The sequence below is a fragment of the Bos grunniens genome, chromosome 18 (genome assembly GCF_055505025.1).
Source record: "Bos grunniens cultivar Pamir isolate PY7600 chromosome 18, Bosgru_T2T1.0, whole genome shotgun sequence".
Classification (NCBI taxonomy): domain Eukaryota; kingdom Metazoa; phylum Chordata; class Mammalia; order Artiodactyla; family Bovidae; genus Bos; species Bos grunniens.
Window position 1 is genome coordinate 8187074 of NC_141182.1, and position 16351 is coordinate 8203424.

At 60.6% G+C, this 16351-nt stretch overlaps 1 protein-coding gene across 1 annotated transcript in view; it reads left to right on the forward strand.

The window, feature by feature from the left end:
• The first annotated feature begins 1080 nt into the window (after positions 1–1080).
• CMIP (c-Maf inducing protein) overlaps positions 1081–16351 on the forward strand; it is a 212427-nt gene continuing 197156 nt past the window's right edge. The window contains exon 1 of the mRNA XM_086350047.1: positions 1081–1559. Coding sequence (XP_086206173.1) covers positions 1263–1559 — 297 coding nt within the window. The 5' untranslated portion in view covers positions 1081–1262. The remainder of the gene's footprint in view (positions 1560–16351) is intronic.

Genomic DNA, 16351 nt, shown 5'->3' on the forward strand with positions numbered 1-16351 from the left:
AGGAGGAGAAGGAAAGCAAGGAGGGATGGTGGCTGGGGAGGCTTGTCTCCGCACCCCCGGCAGAAGCTTGAGGACTCCAAGGGCAGACAGACATCTGTAAATGACCAGAAGGCCCGTGGAGTCCGACCTGCTGAGACAGGGTGTTTGTGTGGCTCATTATTTGGATACCTGATGGGACATTTGCAATTCGAGGGAATATCTGTGTCCAGTGGCCATCCAAGTGGGTGGCCAGAGCTGAGCTGGGGGTGGAGGGTCACCTGGTCATCCAGGTGGGCGGCCAGAGCTGCGAGGAGGGTGGTGTCACCTGGCCATCCAGGTGGGCAGCCAGAGCTGAGCGGGGGTGGAGGGTCACCTGGGCATCCAGGTGGGCGGCCAGAGCTGGGCGGGGGTGGAGGAGTCACCTGGCCATCCAGCTGGGCGGCCAGAGCTGGGCGGGGGTCCCAGGTCGGGCAGCCCTCTCCCAGCACCTTCGGCCCAGCCCGCCCTGGCCCCGGCCCTGGCCCCTCGGGCTCGCACCCGGCCGGCCCTCTGCCACCGCGCGGACCGCTCTCGGGCCCGGGCCGCCCGGGCACCGGCGGCGGGGGGGCGCGGCCCGGCGTGACGTCAGGCGCCCCGCCCCCGTCCCCGGTTCCGGGCGGGGCGCCCGGGTCCCGCGGGCCAGGCCGCCCCCGCCCCCCGCCCCGGGGCCGCCGCTCCAGCCCGGCCGCGCCCGCCCCTCGCCCCCCCCGCCGGCGGACCCCGCCCGCGCGAGGCCCAAGCCGCGGCGGCGGCCGGCGTTGCCGCCATTGACGTCAGAGGGCGGGCACATGACCCCCGGGGACCAATCGCGCGCGCGCCGCGCGGCTCCGCGAGCTCCCCGCCGCGCCGGCCCCCGCGGCCCCGCCGCACACTCGCCCGCGGACGGCCGCCCGGACACACGCACCGTGCACACGAGCGGGCGGCGGGCCCGAGACACGCCCGCCCGCGCGGCCGCCCGCCCCCGCCGCCGCCGCCCCCCGCCCGCCCGCGCCCCCGCGCCCCCGTCCGCCGCCCGCCGAGCCGGTCCGGCCGCCGCGAGCATGCACCCGACGAGCTAGGAGGAAGCCGGAGCCCCGCAGGAAGCCCCGCGCCGCCCGCCGCCCGGGCCCCGCCCCTGCGGGGCGCCCCCAGCCCCGCGCCCGCCGCCTTCCCGGGGGCTGGGGGGGTGCGGGCCGCCGCCCGGGGGGCCCCGCCGCCCCGGCAGCCCGGGCCAGCCCCTCTCCCCGCTTCCCTCCGGCCCGGCCATGGATCTGACCAGCAGCTCGGGCGGCGGCGACCCTCGGCAGATCGAGGAGACCAAGCCGCTGCTGGGGGGCGACGTGCCGGCCCCCGAGGGCACGAAGATGGGCGCTGTGCCCTGCCGCCGGGCCCTGCTGCTGTGCAACGGGATGAGGTACAAGCTGCTGCAGGAGGGCGACATCCAGGTCTGTGTCATCCGGCACCCGCGGACCTTTCTCAGCAAGATCCTCACCTCGAAATTCCTGAGGCGCTGGGAGCCACACCACCTAACGCTGGCCGACAACAGCCTGGCGTCCGCCACGGTGAGTCGCTCTTCGCGTCGGCGCGCCCGCACCCCCGCGCCTCCCCTCGGGGCCCAGGAGGCGCCCCCTCCCACCGGCCGCAGCACCTGGAGCTCGGGGCCTGCCCGGCGCCGGGGGGCTGGTGGGGGCAACGGGAGAACCAGGCACCCCTTTCCTCGGCTGGGCTCCTGGCTGCATTGTGGATTCCGGCGGGCCCGGGGAGACCCTGGAATTCTGGAGAGGATCTGGCCCTGTCCCCAGACTAAGCATTCGGGCACCTCCGGGCCCAGCGCTTGTGTTCCTTACGGCCGGGACCTTGGGATAGACCCGAGGCTGGGCCCCGATGGTGGTGAGGGTTCCCTTTCTGAAGGCACATCTGGATCTGCGCCGGAGGGGAAAACAAAACAATTTTTTTAAAAAAGAAAAAAAGGCCCCAACAACCTCAAAACCCCAAAACCCAAAAAATTTCCAGAAGCCAGTTCCTTTCTTTGCTCTACCCGTCTTTTTCCTGCCCGGGCTGGTAGGCAAAACTGGGTGCTTCCCTTTCTGGGGGAAAAACAAAACAAAACAAAAAAACCCCACATCGTTGGCAACACAGGGAGGGTAGAAGTGAGGGGGAGGGGGCGGGGGTCCTGGGTTATCTCCTCCCCACCGAGGGCGGTCAAGTTCCAGTGCGGAAGCTGGCTTGTGGGGCTCTGGTGTTGCATTGTCTGTGTAGTATTTGGTACGTGTGTGTTGTTGCTGGAGGTTGTATTTATGTTATTGTTTTAAAATGTATGGTTGGGACTGGGTCACCCTGATGAGAGGGAGAGAGAAGTCGCGGATTGGTTTCTGAAATCAAATCTGCAAGGTGGAGAGAGAAGGCTGTGGTGGGGTCGTTGCGGGGGAGGGTAGCAGGCAGGAGGTGAACAGGATGCTTTGTGTTTTGAAACAAGGACAGTTTAAAGCACCAGCTCTGCTTGGGCCTGAGTCTTGCTGGGTGCAGGGTGGTGTGTGGTGGGGGGTGTCCCATCCTCTCTGGAGAGGTGGCAGGTCTTCCCCAGAATGCAGTCTTCGCAGGGGCATCCGTGATCCTGTTTACTAAGCCTGTGGGGCAGTGGGGGTGTGCTGAATCCAATGTCTGCCCACACCTGTGCCAAGAACACCCAGCCAGGAAGCAGGGTGTCACTTACAAGACATGTCACAAACGTGTAGCGTGTGCAGATATCCCCCCGGCGTCCATGTTCCCTTGGCAGTGTGTCACAGGCCATGACACATGCTCCAAGGAATGGGGAGGGGGGAAAAGTTAGCAGAAGAAACCATACTCTTTGAAACAGCTCCCCCTCCCCCCCACCTCCCGGGAGCATTGAAACACACGAGGACTCTTATTCTGAATTTTGGGTCCGACGTGCTCAGAACACCTATTTTTTCTTTCCTGTGGGCACGCTGGTGCAATCTGCAATGACCGCCTTCTCGGGGAGGATCCTGGGTTGCCGTGAAGCCTTCTAGCCCCAGTTTCAGGCTCGCGCACGTTCTCAAACCCTGTCCCAAGCCCCAGGCCGCGGCATTGGGCTTTTCATTTGACAGAGGGGGAGCCTCGGAAAACCCGCCAGCACACAGCGTTTTAGATTCAGCCCTCAGTGGTCCCCTGCCTGGGAGCTGCAGCCTCCGAATCTGGCTTCAGAATTTTCCCCTGGCTGGCGGGGGGTTGTGGGGTGGGGGGTGGGGGGTGGGGGTGGGGGGAGGTCATAGTGCGGGACCTTTATCTTTCTTTCTGCCACCCCTTAACATGAAGGGGAGCTGGGGAGGAGAACGCGTCTGGGAGGCACAGTGGCCCTCCGTGGGAAGGACGGGCCCAGCTCCTGTGGCCCCCTGGGGGAAGCCGGGCACTGTGCTGTGCTGCCCGTGGTTGAGGGGAGCCAGCTTGGGAGGCGCAGGGTGCCCCTCCCCCTCCCCGCCCTCCCCCAGTTTACCTCTGATTGCTCAAGAGGTGTGTTTTGGAGAGAGAGAGGGAAGGAGGCGAGGGTGAAGCCACTCGCCCTGGGCTTCTCAAGCAGCCCGCCTTCCTCCCCGCCGCCCCCCGCCCCCAGCCCCACACCACCTTCCCCAGCTGGAGTGGGTGGCACCTTCCCCTGCCCAGGCCCCTCCGGAGAAGAGCCGTGATTTTTGGGCTTGGGGGCCAAGGGCCTGATGCGTCTCAGCAGAGCCTTGCCCTGGCGTTGGGAAACACGTAGGGGGGTACTCCGGGCCGGTGTGCCATGGGCTGCCCCCCTTCTTCCCCTGTCAGCAGGCCCCACTGGCAGGGGAGGGGTTGTCCCTAACTTTGGCCACGGTGGGCTCCAGGGGGGTGCACGGGTCTCCTTGTGCCAGGGCCCGTGGGCACGGACTGGGGCTGCTGAGGCAGGCCCAGCTACGGCAGCGGCCTCTAGGGCAGAGGTGGGGTTGACGGGCACCTTATCCCATCACCAGACACCTGGCTGGTGCTGGTGTCCAGGCCCCGGGGAAGGAAAGCAGTCCAAGGGGCTTCCCTGAGGCCCGGGCGTTATGTAATCTGTCTGCGTTTTAGAGCGTGGCCCAAGCCCTCGATTGAGAAACGTTAGCCCAAATGAAACAAAGGTGAACTTGAGAGTAGCTCACGGCAGCGGCGGAAAGCCCCGTGCGGCCCAGCCTCGATGGACCGGTGGGGCAGTGTTTCGTATCGGTCACAGCCTTCTGTAAAATATGCATCGTCCTTTCATTAAGCCGTCTACACAGCTCCTCTCAGAACCATCTGGTGATTATCTGGTTAACTGTGTGGGCTTCAGGCACAAGACTCAGAGTGATTGATCTGGATTCAAACCAATAAACAAACCAAATACACTCTTTGCCCAAACCCTCTTTGTAGTCTGTCTACACCATCCAATTAGCTGGATGGTGGTCAGAGATACAGACCAGGCGTCCAGGACCACAGCTGTCTCAGGCGGGGCGGGGGTGGCGGGGAGGCATCCAGGCTCTCAGTCCCACCTGGCGGCAGCTCCAGCCGGGTGCCCCCCACCCCCCAGATGGACGGCCCTCTCTCCATTCCCTGCTGGGGAGGTGGGCTCAGCCCGGGGCCCCCTGGGGTGGGCGGAGGATGGGCTGGATGGTGGCAGCCTCCTCCCCTGGCCTGGCTGTAAACTTTGCCTTCGGTGGGGTCAGGTTGGAGCTTGCCCCCGCGCCTATCTGCTGGGCCGGTTACTGATTAAATCCTTGCAGAGTCAACAGTGTGCCTGACATGGCGGTGACAGCGCCAGGCCTGATGCACTGCGTGCAGGAGACTTTGGATCCGGAAGACTCATAAACAAAGAGGGGAACACAAAGGCCACAGCGCCCGGCGGCTGCGAGGGGTGGGCGGGGGTGCCTGCCAGGCGCCTGCCCCTCCCTGGGGTACACATGGCCGCACCTTGCGGGGGCAGGGCCCATCTGCCCAGGCTGTGGCCTGCACACGGCGCCTCCTTGCCGCTTCATGTCCGGACTTCCCAGTCCCCCGCCTCCCTGGGCCTCTCGTGGCTGCTGCCCACGGTGTCGGTGGTAGCCAAAGGCTCACAGTCCTGCAGAAGCAGGCAGGATTCGGGTCTGAGGGACCAGAATCCATTTTGCTGTTGTCTTGCCTGGGCTGAATTTGATCACCTGCTGGGCATGTTTGTCCGCGGGAAGAGGGCTTTGTCCTGCGCTTTGTCTCCTCTGCACCAGAGAAGTGCGGGTCAGCTGCTAACCTTTCATTCTACCTTTTTTTTTTTTTTTAAATAACATGTAGCATGTGACATCTCAGAATTGGAGGAGGTGGTCTAGAATTGGGGGAGGAGGTCTAGAATTGGGGGAGGTGGTCTAGTCTGACCAAAGAGGGATCAGAGCACAGGTTAACAGTGGCCTTCTTTATTCTTAAGCCTCGATTCATCAATGAGACTTGTTTGTAAATTCTCAGCCATTCTGCTGCTTTGGCTGAAATCTCTCTGGGCTTTTTGCTGCGAAAGGGAAAAGAGGAGTCCCTGCACTTTTTGTTGGTTTCTTTGGCCTGATGTTTTCTTCAGGGCCCGACCTTCTGAGCTTGGACTCACGCTTCCTAAGCACCTACTGGGTGTCGAGTGCCAGGTTCGTTTGGATGGTGGTTTCTCTTGGGAGTTGAACTCTGCGTCCTCCCGAGTAAGTCCCAGGTCCCGTGGGAACTTGCCTGCGTGTGCATGCACGCGTGTGTTCGTTTCTCCACTCCCGTCACTTGCACCTCTTCCTTGGGCCCGTCCCAGCCTTTGATTTCTGTGGTGCTTTTCGTGGTGTGAGTAAACACAGAGAATTCTTTTTTCTTCTTTCGGTGCCATTTGTCATAAGATTTTGGAGTATATCAAATTTGTTTCCCAGGTAACTTGTCTGTTTGGAGGGGGTGGAGGGGAGGGGCAGAGACAGAAGAGGAGGAGAAAATCTGAATTCTCTGTAAACAGCACAGGTGGTCTGCCCCCCAGGCTGTAGTAAATAAGTGCGTTTTCAGGAGGGATAGTTTTGACGCTGCCACTCACCTGGTGCGATCTGAGGTGCCCTTTCTGGCCACAGGCAGAATCACGCCGGTCCAGGTTGAAGGTGTCAAGCCTGCCACTCACGACTGGGCTCTGCTACTGAGCCAGCGTGGGCTCTGTGCCCACAGGTGGCCATGCCCGGCGTGCCCACTCTTCAGTGCCAACTGGGGTGCCCGCTGACTCACCTGGCAGTAGGAGAGGGCATTTGTGGGGCACCACATTCAGCCAGGCTTAGGGGAACCCTGGCGGCCAAGTCACCCTGAAAAACTGAAGCTCCCCGAGGGTACCTCATTGCTGGCTTCAGCTTGGCCCGCGAGCGTGGTACCCACTTGGTAGTTTGGTGGAATGGACCTCCAGATGTGGTCAAGTTATGCCTTAGATGAAAGGCTTACATGAGATTCAGCAAGGCAGCCTCGCGGTTCAGGCGTCTCCACTGCAGAGCAGCACAGAAGGGTTTGCTTAGGGTCTGGATTGTAAACTTCCTGGCTGTGTGACTTTGGGAACGTTGCTTTCCCTTGCTGGGCTTTGCTTTCCCCCTAGAAGAGGGGATGAGCCTGCCTCATGTCCAGGGCTCCTGTGAGTACTGGAGATCGGTCACGTTGGCACCTGGCATGTTCCAGCACGCAGCAGGGGTGTGACAGGGGGCCTGTGATCCCCTTGGGGTTCTCCTCTTTAGCCTGAGAGAGCGTCGTGAAACCCTGGACGCATGCAGGGGCGACCGCTCTTTAGAAACGGGCCAAGTCCAGAGGAAAGTCTCCGGGGACGAGCGGTGTGTTTGGGAGACTTAGGGCTATTTAGTGGATCTGGGATGTATGAAGGAAGAGAAATTGTTGGAAGCAGTTTGTGAACAATTCCTCAAGGGGAACAGTCTAGTTTTTTTTTTTTTAAAATACAGAATTCCCCCCACCACCTTTTTTTTTTTCCTGAAAACTGAAATACTAATACGCACGTCGAGTACCTTCAGATGGTACGGCAGGGCATATGGGGAAGGTGATGCGTCCCTACAGTCCCCAGTTCTGCTTGCAGGCTGGCCCTGCGTCCTTGCTGAGTGTTCGGGGTGTCTTCACAGGGTCCTGTGCTGCCGTTCCTGGCCGGGTGGTGTGCTCTCTGTCGGTCGTTCTGTGCAGATCCGTCCCAGCTGAGCTGCTCCTCTCTGCGGCATGGCAGAGGGGCACCGCAACGGCGTCAGTAGACTGTCCCCTGCCACTGGACACTTAGCTTAGTGCCAGGCTTCTGCTGTTTCCAGACAGACAACTTGCCATTTTTATGGAGCGGAGTTGCTGTTTTTATCATTTGAGTCCTCTTCGCCTGTTTTTCTGGCAAGTGTTAAAATATTCAGGCCCACAGTGCTTTGGGAGGGTGTGCTGACCCTCCCACGGCGGGGACAGGCTTTGCAGCCTGGGGTCACTGCTGTCTTGAGTCACGCCTGGGTCTGGCTCACTCTCAGTGGCCAGCGAGCCTCCTGAGCGCCTGGCTGCCCGGCCCCGGCCAGAGCTGCTGACCTCCGCCCTGAGGACAAGGGTCTATGTGGCCAGGCGGGCCGTTTCCTGCTCCACCTGCGAGCATCGCTGCTGTCCCCCAGCTTCCTGCTTCCCCAGGATGGAGGCCAGGCTGCCCAGCCCCGTGGGGGAGAAAAGCAGGAAGTGATAGTGTCTCTTCCCAGCTCCCGGCGCTGGTGACAAGGCACCCAGTGTGTTCAGTGGGGCGTCGAGGGGGGCCGTGTGAGGCTGAAGCTGGGCTGATACCAGCGGGGCCCTACGAAGGGTGCGCGCGCGTGTGTGTGCATAGCTGGGCTGATACCAGCGGGGCCCTACGAAGGGTGTGCATGCGTATATGTGTGTGTGTGCATAGCTGCGCTGATACCAGCGGGACCCTACGAAGGATGCGCGCGCGCACGTGCGTGTGTGTGTGTGTGTGTGTGTGTGTGTGTGATAGCTGCGCTGATACCAGCAGGGCCCTACCAGCAGGGCCCTACGAAGGGTGTGCATGCGTGTGTGCATGCGTATATGTGTGTGTGTGCATAGCTGCGCTGATACCAGCAGGGCCCTACGAAGGGTGTGCGCGCGTGCGTGCGTGTGTATGTGTGTGCGCATAGCTGGGCTGATACCAGCAGGGCCCTACCAGCAGGGCCCTACGAAGGGTGTGCATGCGTGTGTGCATGCGTATATGTGTGTGTGTGCATAGCTGCGCTGATACCAGCAGGGCCCTACGAAGGGTGTGCGCGCGTGCATGTGTGCATGCGTGTGTGTGTGTGCATAGCTGCGCTGATACCAGCAGGGCCCTATGAAAGGTGTGCGTGCGTGCATGCGTGTGTGTGTGTGCGTGCGCATAGCTGGGCTGATACCAGCAGGGCACTACGAAGGGTGTGCGCACGTGCATGCGTGTGTGTGTGTGTGTGTGTGTGTGTGTGTGTGTGCATAGCTGCGCTGATACCAGCAGGGCCCCGTGCGCGTGCGTGCGTGTGTGTGTGTGTGCGCATAGCTGGGCTGATACCAGCAGGGCCCTACGAAGGGTGTGCGTGCGTGCGTGCGTGCGTGCGTGTGTGTGCGTGCGTGCGTGTGCGTGCGCATAGCTGGGCTGATACCAGCAGGGCCCTACGAAGGGTGTGCGCACGCGCACGTGTGCGTGTGTGCGTGTGTGTGTGTGCGCGCGCATGCGGGTGGTTTTCGCGTCTGTTGAGACTAAGGGGATCATGGAGAACATATTTTTTGGTGCGGAAATGGGTTGTTGTGCTGAAAGTGAATGTCCAGTAGCTTTTATACCTGGCACATCCCACTGTCTGGGATGTCAGTGGGGTGGGTGGAGGGGAGCAGCCAGACGCAGCAGAGGGGTCAGACGGGCAGGCTGGAGTCCAGCCCCTGCCGCGCCCTGGATGGTGGGTGACCTTGGGCAGGCCACCTCCCCTCTCTTGTTATCTGTGAAGTTCACATTATGGGGACTTCCTTTTAGCATGATGTCAGGGTTAGGTGAATTAAGGCTTGGCAGTTCATTTAGCAGATAAATATCACTGTCTGTAGGCACTTTGAGGAAAACCAGTCCCTGTCCTCCTGGAGCGTGTGTCGGTGGGGTGGGGGACAGACAAGAAACCACTGAGTAAGGAAATATCAAGTCTGTCCAGCCCCTGAGAAAGCAGCAGCAGTGGGTGGGCGAGCTGTGTGGGGCTCAGGACTTGCTGATCTACATGCTGTGTTCAGGGCAGGAGGCGGTGTCTGGTGGGAGAGCATTCCTGACAGAGAGGACCGCAGGTGCAAAGGCCCTGAGGCTGGCCTTAGCTTAGCGATCCACCCCTGCCTTCCAGGAGCTGCCGTCATCTATTAAAAAATATCTGTGAGCATCGGACGTGCTCAGAGGGGGGCACACCGGCAGCTCCCTGCCCCGTGGAGCTCCTTCCTTTCTTTCTAGCACTTCTGGGGTGTGTGTGTTTTATTTAACCCACTCCCTCCCTTAGTGGAGAATGGCAGTGCTGTAAGAGACTCTTAAAAAAAATTATTCAGTACAAAACCCAGCCAAACTCTTCAAAACCAGCTCCCTTTGTCCATACTGCATTACAGAGGTTCTCAGACCTAGAACCTACTAATCATTGAATTCGCCTCAGGCTTTTTTTCCATTGAGTAAGCACTGAGGGCCAGCGTGATTCCCAAAGACCCTTGCACTTGACCCAGCAGCTGGGCTGGCACTTACCCTGGGGCTCCCACCCCCCAGCACCCTAGGCCACTGCTACCTGCCTTTCCCGTTGGTTCTCCTACTCTCAGGCTGCTGTCAGAAATGATGTGACCGGGAGAGCGTGCACAGATGAGGCTGAGCAAACTCCTTTCGGAGGGAAGGAGAAGGGCCAGATTCTCCAGTCACCAGTGGGACTCCGTGGGGCAGGGCAGCAGAGGCTCCTGGGGCTGGGGTCATCAGGGGAGAGGAGATGGCCCTGGCATGTTTCCTGGGGTCCTGGGCTGGTCCCCAGCTCTCAGAGGTCCGGGAGAGTTGCAGGTAGGAGCGCACAGCCTGGGGAGAGCCCAGACTGCCTCCCGGCCTGTCTGCTGCCTCTCTCGGCTCACTGTCCAGCCCAGGTGAGTCTGGTCTCCTCCGCGTGCCCGCGTGAGGCTCACCGTGGGCTGGGGCCTCACTGTGCACAGCCTGGGGTGCTGTAGGGGGTTCGGGAGAGCCAGCCTGTGCTTCCCAAAGCACGGATCCCTTCTGGCTCCTGTCCTGGGCCAGTGGGGGGTTTCTGCCTCGTCCAGGGCCTAATGGAGTAGGGGCTGGGGAGAGGGCGCGAGCGCCATGCGGAGGTTTGGTTTGTGAGTCTGGCCACTCTGTAGGCCACAGCTCAGTCACAGGGTGACCCCGGAGGGCGGGGGAAGCTGGGGAGCAGAGTTTGTCACATGTGGGAGACAGGAGCCCCTGGATCAATGGTGACTCCCGCCCTGGGGCCTCTGAGACGCGACAGCAGTCTGGGGGTCTCCAGGGTACCTGGAGTGGAGCTGCTGCCCTGGAAGGGAAATCCACACGGCCTGGTCTTGTCTGGCTCCTGGGTTTGAGCGTGGGGGCCAGTCAGGAAAGTCTGCAGTCTTGCTGTCTGGTGGGGGATAAAACAGAGAAGGTAAACCTCTCGCACGGGCTGAGCAGTGCGCTCATGATCACCATGAGGCTCACCGTCCGTGCGCCGAGGACCAGGCAGCGTGCTCAGTGGATTTTCCGAACAGATGCTGAGGTGGAGACTCAAACGGGGAGAACTGGGGAGAGGCGGAGTGGCGAGGCAAAGGCGGGTCTGCGCCACACCTGGGGGTGCTTGTCCGTGAATGTCCACGCGTCTGTCTGCTGGAGGTCCAGAATGACTTCAGCCTCTTGCAGAAGCTTCTCAGTTGGGAACCAGTGCGCTTATCAGTTTCGTGTTTGGCAGACATCCCTTGGTGAATTTGTCAAGTGAGTTCAGGGAACTGGTGTTGGAACGTGAATGCCAAGTATTTGCACAGAGTAAGCGCCAGGTACTAGGTTTTTGGATGGAGTACCAGCTACTGTGTGTGCAGAGGGGTTTCCAGGTCCTGCCCTTGGGAGCAGGTCCCCCCCACCCCAGGCGCTGGCTGGACAAGGTGGGTGTTCACTGGTACCGCACGTACAAAGTCAGATACACCCTTTGCCCCCCAAAGACTCACAGTCAGATTGGGGTGCACTTCAAATGAGGGGGCACTATAGGAGCACGCCTCCTCAGAGAGATTTGTGCCTTGTCCTGCTGTTTGGAGGCAGGAAGAGGTGCTGCTGCTGGAGGACAGGGGGTTTCATGAAGGACTTCGTCAGAGAGGCTCATCTCGACAGATAGAAGTGGGATTGGGGACTGGCAGAGAAGGGGGTCGGAGAAGGCGATGGCACCCTACTCCAGTACTCTTGCCTGGAAAATCCCATGGGCGGAGGAGCCTGGTAGGCTGCAGTCCATGGGGTCGCTGAGGGTCGGACACGACTGAGCAACTTCCCTTTCACTTTTCACTTTCATGCATTGGAGAAGGAAATGGCAACCCACTCCAGTGTTCTTGCCTGGAGAATCCCAGGGACAGGGGTGCCTGGTGGGCTGCCGTCTATGGGGTCGCACAGAGTTGGACACGACTGAAGTGACTTAGCAGCAGCAGAAAAGGGGGTAGGGGCCAGGGCCGTGGGAGCACCCTGGGAACACTGTGCTGTCCTCCGCAGGCGGTGGGCAGTGTGAGAGCATGTGGGGATGAGGACAGGCAGAGTTGCTCCTCAGTGTGGGGGGGCTCACCGGGGCGCGGGTGGGGTGGGAGGGCCCGTATCACGACGTGGGGGTGGGGGGCCCGGCTGAGAGCCCAAGGTGCCCCTGAGTGGGAGCTTCAGGAGAGCGGGGGTCTGCGTCACCAGGCCAGGCTTCAGCCCCAGCAGCAACCGCTGGACCGCAATTCACCGCCCCGGGTTCACTTTCAGGAGCTGGGCTGGGTGGACACTGCCATGACCCCTAGGCACCCCCACACTGCTGTCACCCCTCCTTTTCACAGAGGGGGCCCTGGGGCCAGGCCTCTCAGTAGATGCTCTGTGGCTGAGCGGGTGGATGACTGAGTGAAGGAAGGAGCGAACGTCTGGTCGGGTGGGCCCTCGTGTGGGTGGGGCGGGGAAGACCGCCACCATACGAGTCCCCTGCCTGTCTCCATCGCCTCCAGTGAAGGGCAGCGCGTGCCCTGCAGTTGCCCCACAAAGGGCTGGACAGGCCTGCGTTTCCTGGCCCGCAGCCCCCAGGGCCCTCGGGTGCTTTCCAGATCCTGGGCCTGGGCCCTCCGCAGGGCATTGTGGCTCCCAGGGCTCCCCTTCTGGAAGCTTCCTTCCTGGAGGCCTGAGGGGGGAGGCCCAGCCCGGCTCTCGGGCACTTGGGAAGGGGGTCCCATCGAGCCGAGGCTGGGTGGCCGTGTTGGCCCCCGGGGGCCATCATGGGCCCTCAGGCCAGCGGGCCAGGCGGTGGCGGGGGCAGGGCCGCTCTCTGGGAAGAGGAACAGCCCCTCTCTGACGTCTGTCTGCTGTTCCTGTGGGTTTGTGTTTCCTGACCCAGCGACCTGCCTTGGGGGTGGGAAAAGGGAGAGCTTGACCCCCTGCCGTCTGGTGACTCCTGCGCTAGGGGGTCCCAGCAGGGGGGCCTCCGGAGTCAGACGGCGGAGGGGACTGCCGGCCAGCAGTGGCACTGAGCCCTTGGTGTGTCTGCACGTTCAGACCAGCCCTCTGTTTACTCGTGGGGAAACCGAGGCTCCGAGAGCCTCAGCGACACTGGGACCCAGACGGCCTGGCTGCACAGCCACAGGCTCCTTCCTTTATAGCACGGCGCCCGCAGGGCAGCGAGAACTGCAGCTGGCACCCACCCCGTCTCTGTGCTGAGTCCTTCACGTACACGAGCGCTTCTCTCTTTCATTGTTTTGATCACAGTATAGTCAGTTTACAGCATTGTATTAGTTTCGGGTGTATCAGGTATAGTGATCCGATGTTTTTACCGCTTTTGCTCAGTTAGACGTTATAAGGTAACGGCTGTAATTCCCTGTGCGGTAAGGCGTGTCCTTGTTGCTTATCCATGTTATACGCAGTAGTTTGTGCCCCTGTCTTGCCCCTCAGCCCTGCCCTTTCCCTGCTGGTAACCACTGGTTTGTTTTCCACATCTGAGTCTATATCTGTTTGGCTGTATGTATGCATTTGTGTTGTTTTTCAGATTCCACACATAAGTGACATCATGTAGTATTTATCTTTCTCTGTCTGATTTATTCCACTAAGCATAATATTCTCTAGGTTCCGTCCTGTTGCTGCAGATGCCAGAATTTCATTCTTTTTTATGGCTAAGTAATATTCCATCGTAAGCATACATCCCATTTTCTTAATGTTTGTCTGTTGAGGGACACCTGGGTTGCTTCCGTGTCTTGGCTATTGTAAACAGTGCTGCTGTGAGCATTGAGGTGCATTATCTTTTCAAATTAGAGTTGTCTTTTTTTTTTCCAGGTATATTCCCAGGAGTGACACTGCTGGGTCAGATGTAGATGAACTTGTTTAAACTTCCCGATGCCCCTGTGAGGTGCCGCCTTCATTGTGCCCATTTTGCAGATGGTCAGACTGGGTCCTAGAGAGATGAGGTCACTGTTCACCCAGCTAGTGGTGCTGGAGCTGGGATTTGCCTCCAGGGCATCTGGCTCCAGAGAATAACTGCGAGCGCCGGTGAGCAGGGCTCAGGAGCAGAGGCTGAGAAAGGGCCAGGGTGGTCAAGGCTGTGTGAGGGGGTGGTGCCCGTGGAGTGGGGGAGGGTGGGGACTGAGCGAGCGTCTCACCCTGGGGGGTTCAGCTGTCTCCCTGCAGACCTGTGGAGGTTTGCTTCTCACCTGCCCCTGGTAAGGTGTCGGGATCATGAACTCAACCTCTCAGAGCCTGTTTGCTCACCTGAGATGGCCTGTCCCCAGAGCTGACTTTGATGGCTCGGTGGTGGCAAGCCTGGGGTCCAAAGCCCACTGTGGAGCGTGGCTGGGCTCCCCCGCCCTTGGGGCTCTGGCTCGGCCCCCAGAGCCTTCTCCGACCGCTGGTGGGATGAGGGGAAACTTGGCCCGGTGCTTACCCAGCTGGGGACCATGGCGTCTGTGCCCACCTATCTTCTCTGTCCGCTGTTCGCCTCCACACTTGTAAAATAAAACAAAAATAATCCCCCGGGGACGATGATGATCTTACAAAATGCAGAAGGAAATCATTCTCCCATAACCCCGCCACCCAGAAACCACCCAGGTGGACGCTTTGGGGTAGAGGTGTCTCTGCTCTCCCCTGGATGAGTCCGTGTGACACACGCGGTCGTGTGCACAGTGAGCTGGGCCAGGCCTTCTTAGTCACCGGTGCTGAGCCATTCTCGTGCACCATCTCAGAGTGTGTGTGCGCTCTGGCCCCGTGGGTCTCGGGGCCCAGATCCTGCTTGCTGGTGGGGACTGTCCTGGGCTTTGTGGATGTTGAGCTGCGCACTTGGCCCTGGGCCACTAGATGCCAGCGCTCTGCTCCCCACAGTTAGAACAGCCCCCGATGCCCGCAGATGCAGCTGGGAGTCCCCTGGGGGGCACAGGGCGGATTGAGAACGCCGTGGTGACCCGGCAGGGGCCTCGTCTGCCCCCAGAGGTCCCACATGAGGAGCGGCCCCAGCTGCGGGCTGGCCCCTGGCGGAGCTGGGAGCCTGCACTCCGTCTGCAGTCACCTTGCCCCCCTGGAACCTGGCACACGGTGGGAACCAGGAGCTAGCTGTGTGGGGCCGCAGGAGCCCTGACCCCGGCGTCTGTGGTGCAGGGCCGAGAGCCGAGGGCCCCGGAAGGAAATCCCGAGCTCCCCACACCTTTGATCCCTGCTGCGGGGCACCCCCCACTGTCCCTGCCTTCGCCTGATGACTCAGGACTTCAGAGATCTGGGTTGTTGGAAGGGGAATTGCATCATGCCAATAAAAAAAGAAGAGAAAATTAGCATTAGAAGGTTTTGGTGTGGGGAAAACGACTTTGAGACTCGCTTCTTGAATCCTGTCTAAGTTGTGTTTTAGGGGGATGGGGCGCAGAGGGAGTGGTGGGCACAGAGAGGAGGGGGTGGGTGCAGTGGGCGGCCGGCTTCGTGGCTCTCCTGTAAAGGCCTCCTGTGCTTGAATCAAGCCCCACCCGTGGCTGTGCTTTGGGTTCCCCTGCTCTTTGTAGCCGGGTGACCACACCACCAGCAAGGATACCCAGAGGAAGCTTCTGGAGCCTGTGTGGGTTCTGCTGGCAGGTGCAGTGACGGGGTGAGGGTCTCTGGCCAGAGACTGTTGCGGAGGGCAGTGGTCTGGGGCCCTCTGATGCCCCAGTGGTGAGCAGGGCGCCCTCTGGGCTGGGACAGCCAAGCGTTGGTGGATCTCAGCGCCTGGCCAGGTGGTCCTGTGTCAGGCACGACCCGCTCGGCGTTCACGGCGGGTCCTGATTGAAGGGGTGCCCGCTGCAGAGCGAAACCCTGGGGAAGAGGTAGCTCATGACCCTGCCTCCCGGGTCCAGCCTTCCCTGATGGGGACGTTCATTGTCTACAACTGCTGCCCAGTGATTTTGGATCCAGATACTTCTTAATTAGGCCACAGGAGCAGTGGCGTGATGCAGCCCTCGGTTTTCTTGTCTGTAAGATGGGGCTAAGGGGGGCTGCCCCCGGGTTCTCTAAAGAATGAAGGGCCATGGTGCACGCATGGAAAGTGCCCAGTGGTGTCACGCAGGGAGCAGCGCTCAGCAGACACCCCTGTGTCGTCACTGCCAGCTCGAGCCTGTCCTGCTCTGCCTGCCGCGCTCCTGATTCTGCTCGACTGGGAACTTCTTGAAGGCAGGGGTCTCATCCAGCAACACCCGATGATGTCAGCGCTGGCTTCTGGCAGAATCCAGTTGCCTGACGTGTAGAGGCCCCGGGCATCACAGGCCGAGAAGGGATGGAATGGGTCTCAGGTTTTGTGGGAAACCCCAGCCCTGCCTGGTGACCCCGGAGCTGTCGGGAGAACCTCCAGGGTGTGCCTGTGACCTCAGACCCTGGGACCTGGAATGGACCTCAGCCCTGGACTCAACCCCAGCCGCCGCGTCACCGACTCGGGCAAGATGGAAACCGGCAGTTGGGAGGATTAAGCTATTATTGGTGGTTTTCACCTCAGCTTTCAGCAGCAGTGCTTGGGAAATAAGATTTTGATCTTGGAAAATATGATTTAAAAACAGAAATGAAAGTCGCTTTTATTTTCTCAACGAGATTGCCCCTGACACATGCACAGGGCCTAAATGTTGGCGTTGAGGCTGAGCCTGCCGGTGGGGAGGCCACGCATGGTGCTTCTGC